This window comes from Gymnoscopelus braueri, assembly GCF_963280865.1.
Source record: "Gymnoscopelus braueri genome assembly, chromosome: 11".
Classification (NCBI taxonomy): domain Eukaryota; kingdom Metazoa; phylum Chordata; class Actinopteri; order Myctophiformes; family Myctophidae; genus Gymnoscopelus; species Gymnoscopelus braueri.
In genome coordinates, this window is record NC_137613.1 from 39,621,308 (window position 1) to 39,643,827 (window position 22,520).

The window sequence follows — 22,520 nt, forward strand, 5'->3', positions numbered from 1 at the left end:
ACTCTTCTCCATTAGATGTCAAGCAGCTCCAGGTGAATGTCCCCCACGCAGGTGTTCTGTCTGGCCCACTGGGTGGCTCCATCACTATCCCCTGCTTGGTGTCCCTGTCCCCCACATCTGCCTCTGTCTACCCTCCCATCGTACCCCGGACCAAGTGGAGTGTGGTGGCCGATGGGGTGGAGACGGAGATCCTGGTGGTTCGAGGTCACAGGGTCAAGGTCAGTGAGGCGTACCGAGAGCGGGCTGCCTTGCTCAACTACACCGACTCCGCCGAGGATGTGTCGCTGTGGCTGGGGGAGTTGCGCTCCAGCGACTCGGGCTACTACCGCTGTGAGGTGCAACAAGGCCTGGAGGATGCCAGTGACCTTATACAACTCGAGGTCAAAGGTGCCTAAATGATGTTTTTTTCTCCCACTCATTGAATTCCATTTTAAGTATTTCAATTGTTATGTTATGTAAAATATTATGAATGAAAGAAAGGGTTATTTTTGTTAATGCTCTGGTTGTGTGTGTCTAGGGGTGGTCTTCCACTACAGAGATGCTGTGGGGCGGTATGGATTTTCCTTCAATCAGGCCCAGGGAGCTTGCGAGGGCATTGGGGCTCACATAGCCACTCCTGACCAACTGCTGGCCGCCTATTATGATGGTTACGAGCAGTGTGATGCTGGCTGGCTTGCAGATCAGTCTGTCAGGTATTCCACTGGGTTTTTAACCACATGAACCCTTGTGTCCTGATTCTGGGCATGTTATGATAGAAGGACAAAAATAGACAAACAGTCGGCGAAAATTGCAGATCTACAAGCTTATAATCTAAGTTTATAGATCTGCTAACTTATATATGGTTAAAGTGGTGGTAATAAATAAAGGTATTTATGCATTACTTGACCCCTACTCAGGAACTATGCAAGTTGGGAACAATGCAAGTTAATGCATGCCCCACCCGGTAATGCATTACCCGTTGTACCTGTCTGTCTGTCTGTTTCGCTTTCATGCCCATATATAGTATTGAGATCTCGGTATCTGTCTGTCTGTCTGTCTGTCTGCCTGTGTCCCTTTTATGACCATATATGGAGATCCGCGATGTCATCAGTCTATGCCCATATATGGGCATGCCCCAAAAATAGGCGAACCTTCCGCGAAAATAGCAGATCTACGAAGTCGGCGGTCAGACAGTTCTCGAGATACGTGAACTACAGACGGGCACACAGACGTACAGAGAGTTTGCACATCGATAGTGGGATTGTACAATAGAAAGAGATGGGAAAGACAGAAACAGTAGATTAAATACAACATCTGTCATTATAGCCAGATTTGAACTCTGACCTGACATTGTGTCTTGGCAATCTGTGCTTACGTGGTTCATATAAATTACCTATAGCTGCACCACTACTTTAGCCTACACCTAAAACACAATTCTGACACTTTCAAGGTAAAAACATTTGTCCAAATGTTAAATACAACCGTGTTCATTTAAATGTATTGATTGTTTGCATTCTTGCACCACATTCACAGATATCCAATACAAGTGCCACGTGAAGGTTGCTATGGAGACATGGAAGGGCAACCAGGAGTGAGGAACTATGGCGCACTGGATCCAGATGACCTATATGATGTATACTGTTATGTGGAGCAAATCCATGGTAAGAGCTGGAATAGCTATCAGTATAGGAAGATACTGTAATGAATACTGCATAAGGAAAAAAAAAAGTCTAAATATTCAGTCATAAGGAGGAAACATTTCAATAAAATACTCCATTAAAACAGATCGATCAAATGAGTAGTATTCCGTGCTGAAAATGATACTGAATACATTGTTTTTCAACCAAGCACAAGCTTGTTTGAATCTGTCACAATGCTCGGAGTTCTCCTATTCACTTTTAATGCCGGGATATCTATTTCAGTATGTTTGTAACAATTTGTGTTCACAGGGGAGGTGTTCCATGACCCCAACCCACAGCAGCTGTCATTTGAGGAGGCGCAGATCTATTGCAAGGCTGCAGATGCGGTGCTAGCCACAACAGGGCAGTTGTACCTGTCGTGGAGTGAGGGACTGGACCGCTGTAGCCCTGGCTGGCTTTCTGATGGCAGTGTGCGTTACCCCATCATCACCCCCAGGGAGAAGTGCGGAGGTCATCAAGCTGAAGTGAAAACCGTGTATCGCTTCAGCAATCAAACTGGCTTCCCAGAACCTTCCAACCTTCATGATGTATATTGTTTCAAAGGTCTGTATATATTTTATGAATTTGGGGTTATAAGTTTGATGTGTAGAAAGGAAAATCGAATGCATGTTTTTGTGCAAAGGATGGCATTTGTTATGCATTATTGTTCCGTCCTATATGTAAGATATCTTTGGTGGTTGGGGGGACAAAGTTTATAATTGAATATCTGTAAAATATAGATTTATTCTGGGAACCTAATTTTGCTTGCCACGGAATTAAGTTACATACCATCCTTTAAATATAAACAACATTAATTCTATTCTTCTGCTATCAATCTTTTTGTAATAGTGGGTTTTACACTTTTTCAAATGGTTGACGTTTAATCAATCCTTTGTCAATATTATCAATCCCTACAGAGAATGGAAGTCCTCATACTGAGTCTCCTATGGACTACATGGCCACAGAACCTGAGGACATTGGACAAGATGTGGTCATTCTCATGGAACCAGCACAAGAACTTCGTTTGAGCCACCAGTCTGAGCAAGTGGAACGAGAGGCTCAGAGTGTGCTAGAATCCCTTCCCATTTCCCCAGGTCCTTCTATCGGGGAAGACCTGGTTGAAACACCACCTACAGCTGTGTCCATCAGCACAGAAACTCCAAACGGCACCACAGAAACTCTTAACAACCCCACATCCTCTTTGGATTTCCTCCAGCCCTTTGATGAAACTTCACATCCCACAGAAATGGATGACAAATTCCAACATCCTAGAGCATTTAATGCTAGCAACACAACCAATGCCCATTATCCCCCGTTTCCCACATCATTACTGCCCAGTTACAACAATGAGACTGCCTCCCTCCATGACCGAAACGTCAGCCTTACACAGTTTGAAGTAGAAAAGCCAGGCTTTCCTGAACCATCATATGAGCCTCACAGGGATTATCAGCCAATGCCAGACATGAACCTTGCAGAACATGAGTCCCGGCTATCTGATGGTTCCAAGCACTTCCAACCAATGCCTGAGACCAACTTAGATTTAGACAGATCCGAAGCCAATTACAGCAGCCAGAGTCAAGTGAATACCACAGAAAGCACCTCTATGACCCTTGACCCCACTCACCCGGAGCAGACATCTTTCTCAACTTTGTACCCAGGAGAAGTAGGAGAAGATCTTAACCAAACAGCCCAACCCACTTTCTCTTCCCACAGTGAACTAACCTCCATGTGGCTCCCTGTGGAAGGCTCTGCAGATGATTTACAAGGTATATGACTAGTGAAATTGTATAATTCTGATAGAAACAAACATATTTACTCAGGTCTCATAATGTCTCATTTTGTTTTTCAGACTCTGAGATGGATGTTGGAACAGACACTGCAACGCCACAATCCTTCACTTCCAATTTCATCCCTCACCTGTCAGCTTCTGTCGAGGCCACCGCCATTCCTACACAGTCTCAGACTGGACTTGCAGATCCTAGCAGCTCATCTAACATGGACCATTCACATGAACTGGGCCAAGATGTGAACTCTACAGCAGCACATTCTTGGGGGACCTCAGTTACTAGACAGGAAGGTAGCACCAGCGTAGAATTTGGTGACTCAGAAGAACACCTTGTTTCTGAAGCGGGTTTATCCACCACCAAAGCCTCAGAGCTGTCCAACACCTCCCAACTAACTGCAAAATATCAAACATCGCCCTACAGATTAGATGCCGATCCGACAACCACTGACCATGAGGAGGGAAGTGGCCATGAACTAGCCACAGCTGAACCAACGCTAGAAGAAGAGATAACTGTGCTCCCTGTGAATCCCCAAACATCCCAGTGGGCGCTGCTGCACACCACTGACACACCCCAAGAGACTCTAGATGATCTGGAGTACACCCAAGTTCCCTCTTCGAACTCCTCAGCAGTTGCTCCAGGTTCCACGGCAGAGTCAGACGTCTCCAGGACAGAGCCCACTGCTGCTACTATGACATCCTCCGTACAGTCCACATCACACACTTGGAGTCCAACCACTTCAACAGCACCGGGTTTCCATGAGCCAGCTGATCCACGGAAGGTGACAGCCCTTACTATGCCACCAGTGAATCAAGGCCGGGTGGATCCTGATTTTAGTTTCACCCAGCCGCCCACCCTGCTTATTTTGCCCAATGAGAGAGCTGCTGTGGGCAGTGCAGGGACACTTTCAGGTAACCTCAAATTCACCCTAATTAGCCTAACTGTCCTCCTCTTGCTTCTCAATACAATGATTCACTAAATCCCTGGCCTCCCCAACCTGCCTTGCTCCTTTTTTCTGTAAACCACAACCTTTCAAATGACTTCCTCAACTTCATCTCTCACTCCCGTCTAAAAAAGACTACTTCTGACTGTTCCCACTTCCTCTTAAAACACTCCTCACCCTTCTAATTGTGACTACCCTTCAAGATACTCACATCTGGGATGTCTCCCATTTGACAACTTTCAACAAGCCAGTCTGGTTGTGCATGATGCCCCCCCCCCTCCCTCACCTAAAGAATGACTTCTGTGAAGTACTTTTTTCTCTGGAAAATCTGAATAAGTTTCAGTGCTTCTTCTGTGATGAGTTTCCTCTGTGAGAGTGATGTCCAGGTTAAAGTGCTGCTGGGCTGACATTTTCATAGTTCATTGATGATCAATGGATTTAACTTCAAAATTGTGTTAACCTTAGTGTTTTGACTGCACATCAACATCTTCTGCCTAAAACTGTCAAAAATCATTGAAAGTTTCTTTCTGCGTTGATCTGGAATTAACTGGAAGGGACTTGAACTTTCACATGACTGTAACAGTACTAATGTTGAATGTGACAACAGAAATATTGACTGAAACAGTACTAATGTTGAATGTGACAACAGAAATATTGACTGTAACAGCACAGATCAAAGCAACTGCAATAATGTTTTTATATTATAGATGATGTTGTTTAACAGATAGAGTTTAAGTTGTTTAGCTACAAGTTGCGCTCTTTCATCAGATTTTAAATTCTCATTATAATTTTAGATGGACTTGTAATAATATTGTAGCACAGAATACCATGTTTGTAAGCACAAACAATGTTGAATCGAATGTTAGACAGGCCTGGTGACAGAGCTGCATTAGTAATACTATGTTTTAATGGTTAAGTACACCCATTCCATATTTCTAAATACTATAGGTCACTACTGTTTCACATCTGAGTCATGGACAGTAGTTGAATCAAATTAATCTTCCGAAATTTGAAAATAATTGGGACTGGTTTATTGCATTATTACTGACAAATGTGTTTTAATTTCAGCTCCATAATTGATAGGCTAAAAGTTTGATTTGTTTCCTAAGTGTTACCTACTTCCTTACTGTACATGGATCAGAATATAGGTGTAGATAGAGCTGTGTCAGCAGCATTTAATTGGAGAATTAATTAATTAGAGATTAAGCTCACTGCTATGTGGAGACATGCATAACTTGTTAGCCTTTGATAAGTTGTTGAGATTCTGAGAAGCTGTTGATTTAAATATGATTTTCTCTGACATGGAAATGAAAAATGAAAATGAATTCTGAACCAAAGAAATATTTGCATATCCTTTCAAATCACCCCCACAAATACTTACACCACTTCAAATCATTACAAAAAAATTTTTGTTTGTTTTTCTTAATCATGTTGTTGATGCTTCTTGTATCAATACTGTGACAAATTCAAATAATCTCTAACTAAAGATATGCCACCACAGTCAATGCCAGGCATACAAACCCCTTTATCATTATCTTCACTTTGGATGCACTTCCTAAAAACATTTAATTGTTGCATGAAACCTTTGTAACAACAGTGTAAGTGTTTTTCTAGCAATGAAGCTTACACAGTCCGTTTTACAATCAATAGGTTCCACAACCTGCAGGCTCCTGCAACATACTTAGAACCCATTGTACATTTTCCAAAACATCAAGGTCTATTTTTATTTTTTTTATTCCTGGGGCAATATAAGGTTTCATCAGAATTAACCGACATTCACAACTCTTTCTATCTTTCTTTCTTTCTTTCTTTCTTTCTTTCTTTCTTTCTTTCTTTCTTTCTACCACTTTGGAACAAAAAATATCTTAATGATAAGATCTCCACATGTCTATAGATTAACTATGTTTAGGGCCTAGTGAATAAGGTAGCCTACAACGGAGAACAAGCCCAGCCACCTTCATAATCGTCTTCATATTGGACTCATAGTCATGAAACTGGTTTGTGTGTGTCTCATAAGCAGAACACCTTAATTAATTTATGTCATTACCCTTTTAATATCATTTTCAGTTTGTGGTTTTATGTATTTTAAATACAACCAGAGGAACAGCAACATACAGTTAGCATATTCAATCATGCTCGTTATTTGTTTTACTCCAAAGGAAAGTGGGTATAGAGACAGTAGTCAAGAAAAGAAGAATCTATATGAGAGGTCCTTGTAGTTGATTAAGAGTCACAGGGTCTGCAGAGAATCACAGGTTGTCTTTTAAACAAGAAGTTTTTTTTTCTACTGCAGCTTGCTCTGTTTGCACACTGCACCCCCTGGTGGCTTTTAATGGTAATTACAACAAATTGGGTGCTATGAAGTTTAATCACCCTTGGAAGAAAAATACACGCTCTAAACTACAATAGACATACTTGGATAACCCATGGTTTACAGATATTGATGCTGAACCTATAACAGATAAGTGAAGTATGTGTCTTTTATGTTTTTAGGAAGTTAAAGACACACTTCATGACACCACTAACCCTGAGACCAGCTCTTGCTACATCCTTCTGACCTTTTCCAGGACTAAATCTTTCTTTTCCTCTTTGACTTACTTGCACTTGAAATGTACACTCTCACAAGTCCTTTCTCACAAGTCTTAAACAATATGATATACAAAGTTGTTCTAGCCCTTTTGTTCTGTTTCAGATGTTTGTCTGGAAGACCCCTGCACCAATGGAGGCACTTGTACTGAACAGAGTGGGCGCGCCAAATGCCTCTGTTTGCCAAGCTATGGAGGTGACCTCTGTCAGATAGGTAAAATGTTCGGCTCATTTGTGATGGATTTCTTTTTTAAATTTAAATTTAAATTTTCAATCAATAGAACCCACACAACACATTGTAACAATAGTGCAGATATCTGAGATTCAGATGACATAATGCATACAGTACCTTTACAAATGTTTAGAATTCACGCTTACTAATTGCAGAGATTGCGCATAAGGATTCCTGGAACAGCTGAGTAAAAACTGAAATGTCGGGGCATCCTCGTGGCTCAGTGCACTGAACAGAACTGCCTGAGTTCCAGGCTGACTCGGGATCTATGTTTGATGGCTTCCTCCTCTTTCCTGTCTCCACTGACTGGTCTGAATAAAATGGAAATTACTAAAAAAGTGTCCTCCCCGGAGCGCAGATCTCAGCCAGGCTGAGCTCTATGTCACATTTCATGAAGCTGCCTCACCATGTGTTTTTTTTTTAAATGTCTTATTTGGCATACTGGTAATGTGCGTGCAAAGTTTCACGCCAGTCTTGGTGCCCGAGATCAGCTGCTCACAAATAGACGGACGGACGGACGGACGGACGGACGGACAGACAGACAGACAGACAGACAGGGTGAAAACATAATCTCTGACCAGAATGGCGGAGATGAAAATGATCTACTACAGATTTGGTTTTCCTTTGTCGTTCTTCCAGACCTCGAGCAGTGTGAGCCTGGCTGGGAAAAGTTCCATGGTTTCTGCTACCGTCACTCTAGCCAGCGTCTGAGCTGGGAGGTGGCAGAGCAGCACTGTCGCATGGTGGGCGCGCACCTGGTGTCCATCATGACCCCCGAGGAACAGAGCTTCATCAACAGTAGGTGGTTGAAGACTACTGGTGATTCATTAGTGCTACACGGAGTGGTCTGTGGGGGTGGGTGATAGAGGTAGGCCTTTATTAATCCCACGGGGAAAATTCAGTTTCAGCTTCATCCAACTGATGGCTTCTCAGTTGGTCATGATGATTGCTCTGGGGGGAGCTGTTCGAGGTTAAGTGTCTTGCTCACGGACACTTCGACATGTATACTGGGGGGGCAGGGGTGAAGCGGTGACCTATTGACCTCTTTACCCACTAAGCTGTTAACAGCCGCCCCATCTTTTGATATGCAGTGGGTTTACTGAACATGAATCACTACTACACAGTAAAATCCTCCATGTTAATTTAAGTCAGAGTGTACAAATGATACAAATGGACCCTTTTACACTCTCAGAGTTACAAATGGATAAATGCTTAATTGTAGTTTATAGTTTTTCAAAAATCTTTCTCTCTCAGTTTCCAATGAAGGGTATTTGATGTGCCTATAAGTGTGATCCTCGTACCGTATGTGAAACAGAATATAATATTCAACACAAAATTAATGTTTAAGAACTGTCACAACCTGCAGGCCTCAGCAGGACATGACAAAAATCGAGAAACACATCGAAGCAAGAGAAACAATTGCAACAATTCAAAGCATAATCAGTATGGAAGTGAATAACATCAGTAGTGTAGGATGTGCATTTTGTAAGTTCAGTGAATGACAGTTCTAAGAGAAGATACCGCCAAAATAACAAAAAGGTCATATTGTCGTAAGATCATTAGTCTAACGAGACTACACAATTATCAAATGCTTCCGCCTACCAGTCTGTACTGCATCTGAAAATGCAAATTATGATTAAGCGGATGTCCCGCCTACCCCCAACTTCCGTTTGAACTTTGTGGTCACGTACATAAGTCCTACTGTAAATGTATTATAAATATTTTAAAAAATAAATAAATGACAAACACAGATGACAGCTTCCTGTCACAAGTTTTGAGAGGAGCAGTTATAGACTTTCTGTATTGGAAGATTGTGAAATGATTGTCTGGCTTGAGAGACTATTAAGATCATGGATTGAGGACTGTTTGTCATCTACTGTACCACACCAGGTAATTACAAAGAATACCAGTGGACTGGACTAAATGATAGGACCATTGAAGGGGATTTCCGCTGGTCTGATGACAACCAGATGGTGAGTCAGATATCAGCCACTGAGCCTCTAGTTGTGTAATGTGTGTCCTCATTTGCCATATTATTAGTAAAAGGAAATTCGGAGTAAGATAATTACATACCACAATCACATTTGCTGGAATACAGTCTATGTGTTTTTCCTCCTTCTGTATGTAGCTCTATGAGAACTGGTATAAAGGACAGCCAGACAGCTACTTCCTGTCTGGTGAAGACTGTGTGGTAATGGTGTGGCATGATGAAGGGCGTTGGAGTGACGTACCATGCAACTACCACCTGTCCTACACATGCAAGAAAGGCACCTGTGAGTATAAACCATAGGTTTCATCCGATGCAGAGTCATACCAAAGACTATAAACATGGCGTGTGTGCGTGTGTGCGTGCGTGCGCGTGTGTGTTTCCACACACATTCCATTCACATGACAACATTTTACCAACAGCTTCATGTGGTCCACCACCCAAAGTGCAAAACGCATCCATTTTCGGGAAGGTTCGCCACAGGTATGAGACCCACGCAGTTATACGTTACTACTGTGCAAAGGGCTTCCAACCAAGACGAAACCCCCTGGTGAGATGCCTCCCTGGGGGAAAGTGGGAGAAACCCCAGGTCCTCTGCCGCCGTGGTAAGTTCAAAGATCAGCCTACTAGGCTACTACTTTAAAATGGGTAGGGTTAGAAAAAATAAATAATAATAATAATAACTACAACCTAATAACTTCAGTGATGTGTCAGTAATACACACAGAATCTCAGATCACATTGTTATTGTTATTATAACCGTAGTCTAAGCCATTGGTATTGTAAGCCTTTTTTTCTTCTCTTTTTTTACAGCTATATTGTAAGTTGCAGTGTTTTATTTTTTTCACTCATGCTAGACTAGATGTGAATTAACTCAAGTACTTTTGCGGTTGCTGTACTTTATATGAGAAACGTAATCTCAGAAGACATACTGTACAGGGAAATTAAGTGCTTGAGTCAATCAATACAAGGGGTTGGAAAACAAATGCTATTCATTAAGTGCTTGAGTCAATCAATCCAAGGGCTTGGAAAACAATGTCTTTAAATTCATTATACCTTTTACTGCTGAACGTTTTTCTTTTTTCATGATACTTGTACGTTCTGCGGTTATTCCTTTCGGATGCAGGAATCTCGGCTCCGATCACTAGAGTCCCACCACTGACCACTGGAAGCCCTGAGATGATTGAGGAGGAAATGACAACCACAACTCAGCCTCCACAGTACTGGGATATTATGTTTACAAACTAAATTCTCCCGTACTTTTATCATTTACTATCTCGAAGCTCTACTGTTGTAATATGAAAAAGTGAAACAAATTAAACAAATGCTTTTACCAATGAATGCTCAAACAGGACAAGGGATACTGGCACAGCAACAGGACACAGGCCAAGGAACCATAGAACGATTTTATAACTCAAGACCTCTGTCTTGAGTGTGCCAAATGACCAATAAAACCAGTTTTAAAGCTGAACATTATGACAAAGGATAGTTTTAAGAACTAGTTTATAATTTGGCCTTAATCAGAAATGGCATTGGAAAACAACAGCAGGTCTGTTTAAAAATAAAAATGTCATTAAGCATTTGGTATAATGCACTATTATATTATTAATTTTAAAATCTAAAGGAGCTTTATCCTCTGTTTCTTCTGGATGTTGACATGTCAGCTCTAAACTACCACATGCACAGTACATTCCTGAGTGTTTTTATAGGTAAATCTTTACACTTTCTCAGAGTTAGCACTTTGGCTTTACTGTGTGCCAACTCCAAATCCACAGAAAGCGCTACTCGGAAATTAACATTTCTATATATTTTTTCCTTTTGTTTGAAAGAAAACGGTGCTAATACCCTAAAAACCTTCATGAAGTTTACAAGAGAGATCAGTTTTGATACTATTCAAAGGCAAATATCAATTTTTGTACAATGCCTTTTTGAAGGTTTACAATTCATTCCAAACTTTACAAACAAGCACAATGGCAGACGGTCAAACTTTTGTGGCACACGGTATTTGGCAGAAAGGCCCCCCATGCCTTTATGCAATGAATATAAATATACATTTTCATGATTGTTGTCCATATCTCACTGAAAGATAACTTTCATTTCCTATCGACACAGTTTTGTTCATCAGCTTTATGTTGTAATAAAGTTTTGTAGAACAGAACCATGATTAAATGGCACATTCATCTTACCACATGTAACATTAGTGTGTGTTTGTTGTTGTTGTTGTTTATTATTTCATCTCTTAGTGGGACAGGTGCTTTAAGACGACAGCCTTCTTGGTGCCATGTTCTTTGACTTTTTACTTAAATAAATTGTATTTAAAAATATAAAAGGTTCAATGAATTAGAGTAAAATACTATATCTTTTGATTTATCACAAAAATCTAGAAAACAAATGTAATATGCTTAGTTTGACAGCAAAGAAAAGAAATCAAGAACCTTTCATAAATTATGCCCCTGTGCCCCGACTTTGATACATTATCACCCAATTGTATGTCTCCAGGATGCAATGCACACCCAGGTTTTATTGTACAGCCTGAGTGGAGCAGGTCGTGTGTGTGTGTGTATTGTGTAGGGTGCTTTGCACTGTGGGAGAGGTCACTGGATGTCAATCCCAGTGGCTGTCACATGAAAAATAGGTAATGTGTAAGCATCCTGCCACCAGATGGCATCATTGAGCCATAATTTGTTGGAATAGTGCATGAGACTCTTGACTGATGTGGGAATGTAATCACACACTGACCAGTGGAATTAATGTAATGCCACTAATTAATGGCATGGATAGCCAATACATATAACTGTAACTGCCACTGAAATTAGCCAATTAACTGGTGTGATGCTATTAAGTAAATTAATGATGTGATGACATGGCTACAGGCAGTGAATGTCACTTATTTCGATACACAGCACTTGGCTATTGTGACTAACCCTTGCACTCCCTGCTGCTTTTAATGCTTGGTGCTGAGGATAAGCTTATTCTGTAGGCTGACTATCCCTGGGATTTCCACTGTCATTTCAAGAAAAAATAAGCCTATATTATTAAATGTATTAACAACCGATAGACTTCTCTTTTCCAAAGAGAGACAGTTTTCCAGTTGCAAGTGAAAAGGGAACGAGTAAATATACACACAATTTTAAATTCTTTTGGTCATTTGTGAAAATGTGTGGAAAATGTTTGAAACCTTTTGAAACTTTGAAATTTCCCCAAATATTCTACGTGCCCAAAATAGGGACGCCAGGTTGAAAGTGGCTAAATTAACACTGAGTATTGATATGAAACTAAACAATAAGCCCATTCCATTCCATTACCAGCAATGTGCCGTTGAGCAAGGCACTTAACCCCCCAACCGCTCCACAACGACCAACAATAAAGGATTGTGAGTGCAGTGGGCAGCTCCCCTGGGTGTGAATACGAATGTGGGGAACTCTCCCTCCTTTCACAGCACTATGTCAATAAAGACAGGACGTATTAGTAGACCTGATCAGTGTGCTGTTGAATTGATATAGATTGGCGGATGTTCAGAGATGTGGTTTCTGGTGGAGCAGGGCTGCGGTTCTCAGGCCTTCAATAGACTGACATGACATGGTATGAATGCCAAAGGTTGGTGTCCTTCCCCTCTACCATAGGGCCAGTAGCATGGCTCCAGATGGGGCCGCATTGTGTCCAGTGACCCCAAAGGTCATGGGGTCAGAAGCGGGTGAACAGAGGCCAGTGTTTAAGAGCTGTTAATGGAGTTCCACCTTCTTCCAAAGGACGTGTGGCTCACTAATTGAGGGCCAGCCTCAAGATTTGTCTCCCCACCTCCCACACCCCAAGTGCGAGGTCCTTGACACCCAGTAATGACCAGCATGTGCACTGTATTGTGAGGTGACATCTCTAGGGAATTAATAGGAGGGAGGCATATATTTAGTTATACTTGTAACGTGTAAGTATGGGGAACATTTGTATTCCTTATTTATATTACAACATTTTTTATTTTGTTTAACCGAAGCTTTATTCCTGTTCCAAACCAAGGTACTTAACTTTATTTACTTAGCATTTTAAAGATATTGGCACAAACAGGGCATGGACCAATATGTTCATTTTACCACATGCCTCGCACAGGATGAGAAACACTGGAAATGATTCCAGGTAATTAGCAAGGTTAGGCCGGTTAACCAGAAGCAAGCAGTATTTTTCCATGAACTCTTTGGATTAAATGCACAAAGGTGGTGGACTTCACAAGATGCCGTCTTCCCTACCATGAGAAAGCAGACGGTTAAAGACCAGTTGAAAAGGCGTGCCAAGTTGGCTGGGAACCCTAATGATACGCTTTACCCACAACCCCTCACCCTGCCACCACGGCATGCTGGGATACAAACAACCATTGTGCCTAATGTGTCTTGCATTCCAATTTGGCCAAATGCACATTGCTTATTGTTATAGGGACTGAGCGGTAGAACCTTTCCCTCTCATACAGATAAAACACACGTGTAATGAAGAAAACTGTGTGTGATACTTCTGCACAGAGCACACACATGCATGTATGTTAGCATGCAAACACACACGCACGCACGCACGCACACACACACACACACACACACACACACACACAGACACAGAAAAAGAGGCACAGACACACATGATTTGGATGTGTAATCTCATTTAGGAGTTCTGCCTTTTCTATTTAATATATACAAGTTAGGTAAAATGATCAAAACTATTCAAGGCCTTCAGTCAAAAATAATCTCAAACACTTGCCCATTGACAACTCCACTATTCAGTGTCCTGCTCAAGTACTCAATAATGGCATAGTTGATAGATTTTCCTTCCTGTGAATTGCTTATAATGCTTGCCATTGATATTATACAAATATTTATTCTTGAACAAATGACTCTCCAACCCTGAATGATGGGAGAATGCCAATTCTCTATTTACTTCCCCCATAATGAATAAGAATTTAGCCTAGAAAGAGAACAGTAGGCTAATGGGAATGGCTTTATTGTTGTGCCAAGAAAACGAAGCTATTGTTGTGCCACAGTACACAGGCTACATTTCAGGCATATTGGTAGTAGGACATGAGAAGTTCAGTATCATTAGATGTAATTTGGCCTCTATGCAATCTTTGAAATAGATGAAAGATGTAACCATATTTATAAAAGGACATAGAACTTTGTTGTTTTGAATGGACAACAATTAACCTCATGAGCCCTAGTATCACTATTCTGGCCATGTAGCCAAACATTCTGAGAAAGTAGGCAATCTACAAGTTCACAACATGTTTCAATGCAATGCGTTGTAAGCTTGTAGATTGCTATTTTCAGCAAAGAGATTTGGTGTAGTGGGAAAAGGAGGGGACCAAGTATAGACCCCTGGGGGACCCAGTCAATTAAGTATATAGGCTAGGGTTTAAGTGGTAAATAACTCATTTAACAAGAATTATTATCTGAACTCCAGAAACACTTAATTACAAATATCAATTGTAAACAATTAAGTAAAGTAAGATCAAGTAGGCCTAAAGATGTTTTCTGGTAGATATTAATGTAGGCCTACTGTGTATTGTTTGTATTTGAGTTTTCTGGAGTGCTTTGTGCATGAAAAGGTTTTCATTTGTGTACTTTTGTAAAAAAAGAAAAAAAAGATAGAACACAGTTATACCAAATACTCATCGCTGACAAAAGATAGGCTTCTGCCATGGAAGAAGCCAATTACACAGGATGTATGGAAATAGGTTTTCACACAATACCAATTTGCACTAGAGGTGGGAGGAGTGATTGACACATTTTAGTGTGAAGCAGATGAGACATTACTATAATCAGGGCCTGAGGACTATTCTGAAACATAAGATGCATAGAAAGAGTAGTGCATAATCTATTACTGGAAAGATTTATTTATCCAAAATCTTGTTTCTGTAATTTGTCATCAAAGCCAGAAAGCAATCAAATTCAGTTCAAGCAGGTAATATTTACTCTTGTGGCTTTTTGCTAAGGAGCAATGTTTCATCTTATAAAAGTATTTTAATTTGGCCCCAAAATAATAAGACAATATATAATTTCTTGTTTATATGTAATGCTTAATTGTTGCAATTATTGTTTAGTGTATTTCAAATGTTATTAGTTGCTTTGAATTAGTTTGATATGGCATTGATATTGATCAAACAAAATTGCTATTTTGTGCACAATAATGACAAGGGCATTTAGGCTGTTAGTGTTTCGAGTTCTCCCAACAAGCAGCATGTTTTGAGGTCTAATCGGCCAAAGAACAGCTTTTGAAAACAAAATTAAAGATTAAATATTATTTGCAATCTAAGAATCATGCGTTTTGATTTACATGAGATCTCACTTCGGTTATGTGAAATGATTTGTTTTAATCTCACAATGCTGCATCCATGGTGCTTTAGGCCCTGCAATGTTTTAAAAACTCCAGATGGGGGCACACTTATGTGATGTTGGTCAAACAGGATCACATGGGAATCTTAGGATATGCAGTCCTTCATGTTAGCACAATGAAACCTATAGAAATAGATATATGTGGAGGCTTGCTGTTTGTTCATGCCATGCATGCATGTGTCTGTGTTTGTCTGGCTCTCATGGCTTTCAGTCGCCCCCCAAAACCATTGATTAGACAGCTAAAGTAGCTGTCACCGCCCCATCTCTGTCTGAAACAAATCTTAATATGCTCTTATGTTTCGCACACATGACCTGCACCTATACTTAGAATATAACAAATATAATAAAATAAAATAATAAAATATATGCTGTATGTCACTTAATAGCTTTAAAATCAATTAGAGATACAAAATAGTACTTTCATTTCACATCTTATTTCTGACTTTCCCTACAAATAAAACCAAACAAGACCCTTCAAAAATGGATTCCGATACTTGATTTCAATTACACAGCACAGTCTCAAAGTCAGGACGCCCAACAGTCCTACAACGACTCTTTATTTAAGCTCATTCAGTTACATGATTTATTTACTTATTTCCCTTTTTTTTAATTCACATTAAATTCATTTGTTATTTCAACGTATCTATTCTTACTTATTAAAATCTGGATGTCTGGTTGTAGAGGTTTACAGTGTATGGGGGCATCGTTATGTATCTGTATACATACTGTGTATATATTTTAGCATTGTCTTAAATAAAATGCTATAAAAAAACACAGTACACTGCACAGTAAAACAGTGAGCTTAGCTTACAGTGAGCATCTGATTCCAGTGTATGAAGCCTTAGGAACAGGAAAATATGACATGGACATATATTGTATTGTCTGCATTGCATTGCTGGTGTGTGTGTGTGTGTGTGTGTGTGTGTGTGTGTGTGTGTGTGTGTGTGTGTGTGTGTGTGTGTGTGTGTGTGTGTGTGTGTGTGTGTGTGTGTGTGTGTGTGTGTGTGTGTGTGTGTGTGTGTGTGTGTGTGTGTGTGTGTGTGTGTAGCGCTCAGGGCATCAGCTGCATGTGTTTCAGCCCTTGCATTCCACTCTGTTCAAGGACACTCCACTGACTCCAGTCAGTATTTTCACATCATTTTTATATAAGTGCTTAACTTTTACACAAAGTGGATTACACACGATCCAACAGTATAAATGTCTATCAATTATTCGGTGTGTCAATTGAACCGACAATACTTGTATACACATACAGTACCTCAATGAACCTATGACCACCTATTAAAAGCTGCCGGCGGTTTGTGCTTTCCCCAAAGCATTAGCATGTGAAAGCCTCTAGTTCCTGTGAACTTATTTGCCCTCTGACCCCTCCACTATGTCTCGCAGACAGCAAATAGCTGTGACTGTGATGGAAGGTCCCACCCATTTGGTTCTCACCCCACCATGGAGTTTCACTCCGCCTCTCGGCCCGGCTAGACGTGGATAAGGGCCCAAAAGAAAGAGCCCAGACAGGTTCGTTCAGATTCATGTGGCCCTGTCTAGTCACAAGCAGTCCCCCATCAACGCTGGGTTATTTTCTCAACCGGGCACTCAGATTGGCACTCCTGACAAACATTAATGCTCTCTCTCACTCATGCACGATCAAAAATTGCATACTTATGACGTCTGTTTGCAGGCCACCTTGGATGATACCGCTGCTGTGGGTTCCCACCACAGATTTCCAATGGAACTTTTTTTCAATGGGTTTTCGATAGTCTCTCAAGCCAAGCCAAGTATTACACACTCTTTGAATGTTACGTAGAGTCTGTGGCTATGCCTCCTGAAAGCCGCAAACGGAAGCTGTCATCCGTTCGTCATTTACGTTTACAAAAATATATTTTAAAATATCTTTCAATTATATTTTAGAATTTCCATATCTGCTAAACAGCATGCTTTTGTGCTTCTACTAATTTGATTTACAATAGGACACATTTACGGGGCTACAAAGACAAAACGGAAGTGGGGTGGAAGCGGACATCTGCAGTAGTTTCTTTGCATTTTCAGCGCTTCCGTTTCACAGACTGTATGGCGGAACCATTTTGAAAATTGTGTTAGCCAACAGTCTAGACTAGAGAGACTGTCAATAAATTAATAACGTGTCGTGAACCCCAGCATCCCTATTCTGTGGCGAACATTCTGCGAAAAATAACCGATCTACAACCTCACAACTTGTCACATTGCGACATATTGTGAGCTTGTATATCGTCTATTTTTAGCAAAGAGATTTGTTGCAGAGGAAAAGAAGGAGGAGGTCCAGTCATCTAATTTATGTCACTGGACAAAATGTGACATTCTTTTAGGCTTATTATGATTGCCACAGAACCTTCTTTTCTGCATAAATAGAAGGGAATCTGGCGATGGAACCTATTGCAAACTCACTTCCGGGTGTTAGGACAAACTCTACCAAGGTTCAGAAACCATGTCCTACCATAAGTGGCTTGCTATTTCTCAGTATTTGCAACAGTTGAACTATTTGTCCAAAATTCTTGGGATTTGAATTTGATCTTACATTGTTTTCAAAACATAGAAATATTAAAATCTTTTCCAATGCACCTGCCTTTGTTCACAGGCCAACCTCTGAGGGTGCTCGGTCTTTCTGGTCTCTCCTTTCTGACCGTCTTAACACTTATGTGTGGTGGTAGCCACACATAAGTGTTATCATTCTGATAATCTTGTGATTCCCCAACAAAACTTGCATCAATCCACCCAAATGGGGTGAAGTGGTTCGTTAGCTCATTAATTCAGTTCAATGTGCAGCAACACGCACACACACGCACACGCACACACACCAGCAGACTTACACCCCAGACACATTCCTAAACACTGTCAGATACAGACTTGCTCAATCCAGATTCAGACATGCAAATGGCAAAATGCACACTCTCTGTGAGACACACACACACACACACACACACACACACACATGCACGCACGAACGCACCATCAGAGTGGTGCAGACAATTTGAAGGGCCTCATCTCGCCTGCTTTTCTTTGCCTGTCTGATCCGTCTGACCCAGCCTTTTTATATGTCTAATTAAGTAGTCAGACACTCTAAAGTGCCATGACACACTCACGGCTGATTTTTAGCCATGTTTGTGCCTGTGTCTGTGTCAGCGTGAATTGGTTTTATATTGCAATCTATGACATATTGTTTTCTCATCTATCTGCGATGCCCCCACTGCCACCGATGTGGGAAATGTCAAGGAATTCAAAATGCTTTCAATAACACCCACCAGATGTTTTTTGTGGGAAACAACAGAGTGATGACTTTGAGACAAGAGAAGACATGGGGAACAATACTCGTTTGTGGAGAGGTTCAAATGAACATTCCCTTGCCTGCATGTACTGTATAAGCCCCTGGCTTCAAAACCTGGAGCACGTTCAGCCCTGACAAAAAAGGCTTATTTGAAACGATGGTGCCTTTAACACACTATTGTGCTACGCAAGCGTTGAGACTATGGTAGCCAAGAAGGACATTCGTTGCGTTATTTTCAAACACTTGTTGGGGCCTGATAGAATAAATACATGTTAAATACTATGAAATACACTTTTTGATGTTACAGTCATCCCGAATAGCAGAGAACATCCCCATCGAGTGAAGGGTTATGCTTATGTTGAATGGTTTCTAATTATAGTGATCCAACATTTGCAGACGTTTCATGTGAAGGATAATACACTTTTCACTGGGTTATGATCTACTGTAGCTAATGAGCTAATTATTTAATTATTAGTATTACTACTAAGTAGTAATACTAAAAGTACTTTCTTTCTTGCTCCTCACTGTTGTGGTATGATATTGTAATATTTACCTTTACATAATGTATAGGAGTAGAGTGAAGTAGAAGCGTTTATGAAGGTGTCACTCCACAATGATATAGCAAAAGATACAAATATCAAAATATGTCTCTTAATGTGTCCAGGGGACGTATTTGTAAAATTTTGCCTTTTTAACCACATGAACCTAGAGTCCCTATTCTGGCACGAACATTCTGCAAAACTAGCCGATCTACAAACTCACAATGTGTCACATTGCGAAGCTTGTAGATTGACTATTTTCCATGCAGAGATTTGGTGTAGAGGGCAAAAGGGATGGGGCCTAGTATAGACCCCTGTGGGACTCCAGCCAACGAAGTACAGGATATACTGTCGGGTGAGTGGTTAATACAGGATGGTTTATATACCCGCTGCTGCTGATTGGGTAGCACCAAATGAGAGACAATGTACCTCAAACATAGAGACCTCAAAGTCTGTCGCACATAGTTTCCCAAGGTTTGGAGGAAACATATCCTTCAACCCGTAAACCGGGGAATCCCTCCCGACGATATAAGATATTAGGCTTCTGGCCAGCAGGCAGGGCAATACAGTATACAGTATGTGGCAGTAGGCAAATTTATAATGTGATTCTTTGTAACTGTGTGTAGTGAGTCTTTTTATGCCTCCAGTCATGGATAGATGCATTATGTTTTTAGGTTGTTCATCCAGCCAACCATCCGTCCGTCCGTCCATCCGGCTTTCCCATTCTAGTAAACATGTCAAGAACGTTGAGAGTATCTCTTCAAATTTGGAACAAACGTCCACTTGGACTGGAACTGATTAGATTTTGATGGTCATAGGTCAAGGCCATAAAACATTTTTTTTTTTAAGATTTCACGCAAATGTAGAGAAGATTTTAGCTTATTAAAAGATATTCATGTATTTATGTATGTGTGTGAGCACGTGCATGGAAATGAAATGTCATGGCCAGTTAGGGTGGATGACACACTTCATTTACGCCCCTGACCCTCTGTGGAAGGCATCCCCTTGACCCTTCCTGCATGATCAATGACCTCTATGCACTCAGTACAAAAAGGAGGCCTAAAGGTTAACCACAACAAACTGCCAGGTCAACAAGTACTTCATATGGCCTTGACCCACACCTGGCAGTGTCAGGACAAGCTGAGGAAGCTATAATATAAACTGCATTTAGTCAGCACTATCACTCAAGCCAAGGCTGTTCTTTAATGGTTCCAAGTCTTTCTGTGGATGTAGTTGAAAGTATAAAATACATAAATAATAGTATATAGGTTTTATTTTTATAATTTCTCATTGATGGATTGTAAAATATATCTGCCTCCTTTTTATATTAGAATAGCATGACGGACAAAACATATAGAAACACTAGTACATTGCCAGTGTGTCCATGAGAAATCCCTGTGGACTTCTAGAAAACAGAGCAACGATCTTAAGGGTCAAAAAGGTTATAGAACTCGTAGATATAAAAGGTCATCCTAGAGGGTCACAAGGCACAACCTCTTCACTTTCCCCTTTTCTCCTTGTCTCTCTGTTTCCTCTGTGGCTCAACTCATGCCTGTACGCGCACGCGGACACACACACACACACACACACACACACACACACACACACACACACACACACACACACACACACACACACACACACACACACACACACACACACACACACACACACACACACACACACACACACACACACACACACACACACACACACACACACAGTTCAAATAGTCACTTGCGACTAGAGGGATGATGTGTGAGGGAGGAAGTGCCCATTATCCCCTCGCCCAAAGGTCACATCCCTCAGCCCCCTCGGTGTCACTCTCAATCACTGGCCAATCTCTGACAGGTATTGCATTAGTTTTGGAACAAAATTAATTTACCCATTCCTTTTTTCTGTAATAGATAGCTCGTTATTTTTCAGGAACGGTTAGAGGATAATTTTAATAATTCATGATCAATGGAACAGCATTACTGTCAGAAATGAATTGCTTCCACTAAGGTTTAAGAGCTATAATTCTGTCTCACAAATGAAGGCCACTTGTAGCCATTAGCTGCACCTGTGTGTATTGTCTTCTCGATTACCGTGGTGTTCCTGCCATGAAACTTCCAGGACACTGTTATTGCACAAACTGTCCACATGCTGACTATCCAATACAGCTGTGCCTTGCAGCACATATAGCAATGACACCAAACATCATTTTATGCCTTTGTTGCACTGTATTTTATTCATTCTATGCTATTCTGAATCTGCACTTGTATTTAACTGCTCACCTCTAAAAAGGACATGTCTTTCAAATAAGATTATTTACATGATCCATATAAGTAAAGGATCTGAATATATTTTGGACTGGACCCTCACGGTTCAGGTGGGTGCAAGTTAGTTCACTCTTAAAGCTGTGTGGTTGGCCTCCTGATGCAACGTACACATTTATTTCGCAGTAAAATTGTGTATGACTTTTTTTTATGACAATTTTGGCAGTGCTTAGATTTTGTTTTGAAGTCTCAGTTTCCGCTTAGCCAAGCCATTCTAATTAAGAGTCTGCACTCCCCTATTTGGAAGAGTTATACTTTGGAGGCAGGATTCCCAGGGAGATGGGCCTATATTTTTTCTCTTCTCTACATGCAGACAGGGACTTGCTGTTGAACTTGAACCCAGTCCCCTCATACCCCCTGATTTCACGGCAAGACCCCCACCTCCTCCAAACCCCAACACCATGCATCTCTTTGTGAGGCTGTCTTCCTTGACTTTCCGCATCCCCCGTCTGGCCCTCTGCAACCTCCCATCCTACCCCTTCCCACCCCAACCCACCCCCACATCCACCCTCCTGCTCAGCCATTCTTCAGCCCTTGGGGGACTCCAGGAGACAGCCCATCGGGACATGCAATACAGAATGCTAATCTGGCCCTTGGCGGCATTTCCCACGATTTCCCTCCCAGACATTCACTTTTGTTTTTTAGAGATTCTATTATAATCAGAGGGGACCCCTAACTTTTCTGCTGTCTGGAGACTGGTCTACGCCACTCACTATATAGTAGAAGTAGTAACCTATGAAACAATTAGCTTCTGCCCATAGGAATACCAAAATGGGATCAACTCTCAAACCTCTGAACATGATGCAAGAATATT

At 41.0% G+C, this 22,520-nt stretch overlaps 2 protein-coding genes across 2 annotated transcripts in view; both read left to right on the forward strand.

Annotated features, from left to right (window-relative positions):
- The window catches only part of LOC308095875 (brevican core protein-like), a 19,488-nt gene extending 8,104 nt beyond the window's left edge, over window positions 1-11,384 (forward strand). The window contains exons 3-14 of the mRNA XM_080443007.1: window positions 16-387; window positions 518-692; window positions 1,513-1,640; window positions 1,929-2,222; window positions 2,576-3,424; window positions 3,508-4,353; window positions 7,078-7,185; window positions 7,843-8,001; window positions 9,094-9,176; window positions 9,332-9,476; window positions 9,613-9,795; window positions 10,316-11,384. Coding sequence (XP_080299133.1) covers window positions 16-387; window positions 518-692; window positions 1,513-1,640; window positions 1,929-2,222; window positions 2,576-3,424; window positions 3,508-4,353; window positions 7,078-7,185; window positions 7,843-8,001; window positions 9,094-9,176; window positions 9,332-9,476; window positions 9,613-9,795; window positions 10,316-10,437 — 3,464 coding nt within the window. The 3' untranslated portion in view covers window positions 10,438-11,384. The remainder of the gene's footprint in view (window positions 1-15; window positions 388-517; window positions 693-1,512; window positions 1,641-1,928; window positions 2,223-2,575; window positions 3,425-3,507; window positions 4,354-7,077; window positions 7,186-7,842; window positions 8,002-9,093; window positions 9,177-9,331; window positions 9,477-9,612; window positions 9,796-10,315) is intronic.
- Window positions 1-22,520, forward strand: part of mrpl24 (mitochondrial ribosomal protein L24) — a 74,409-nt gene that overhangs the window by 19,661 nt on the left and 32,228 nt on the right. The gene's annotated exons all lie outside the window — the stretch shown is intronic.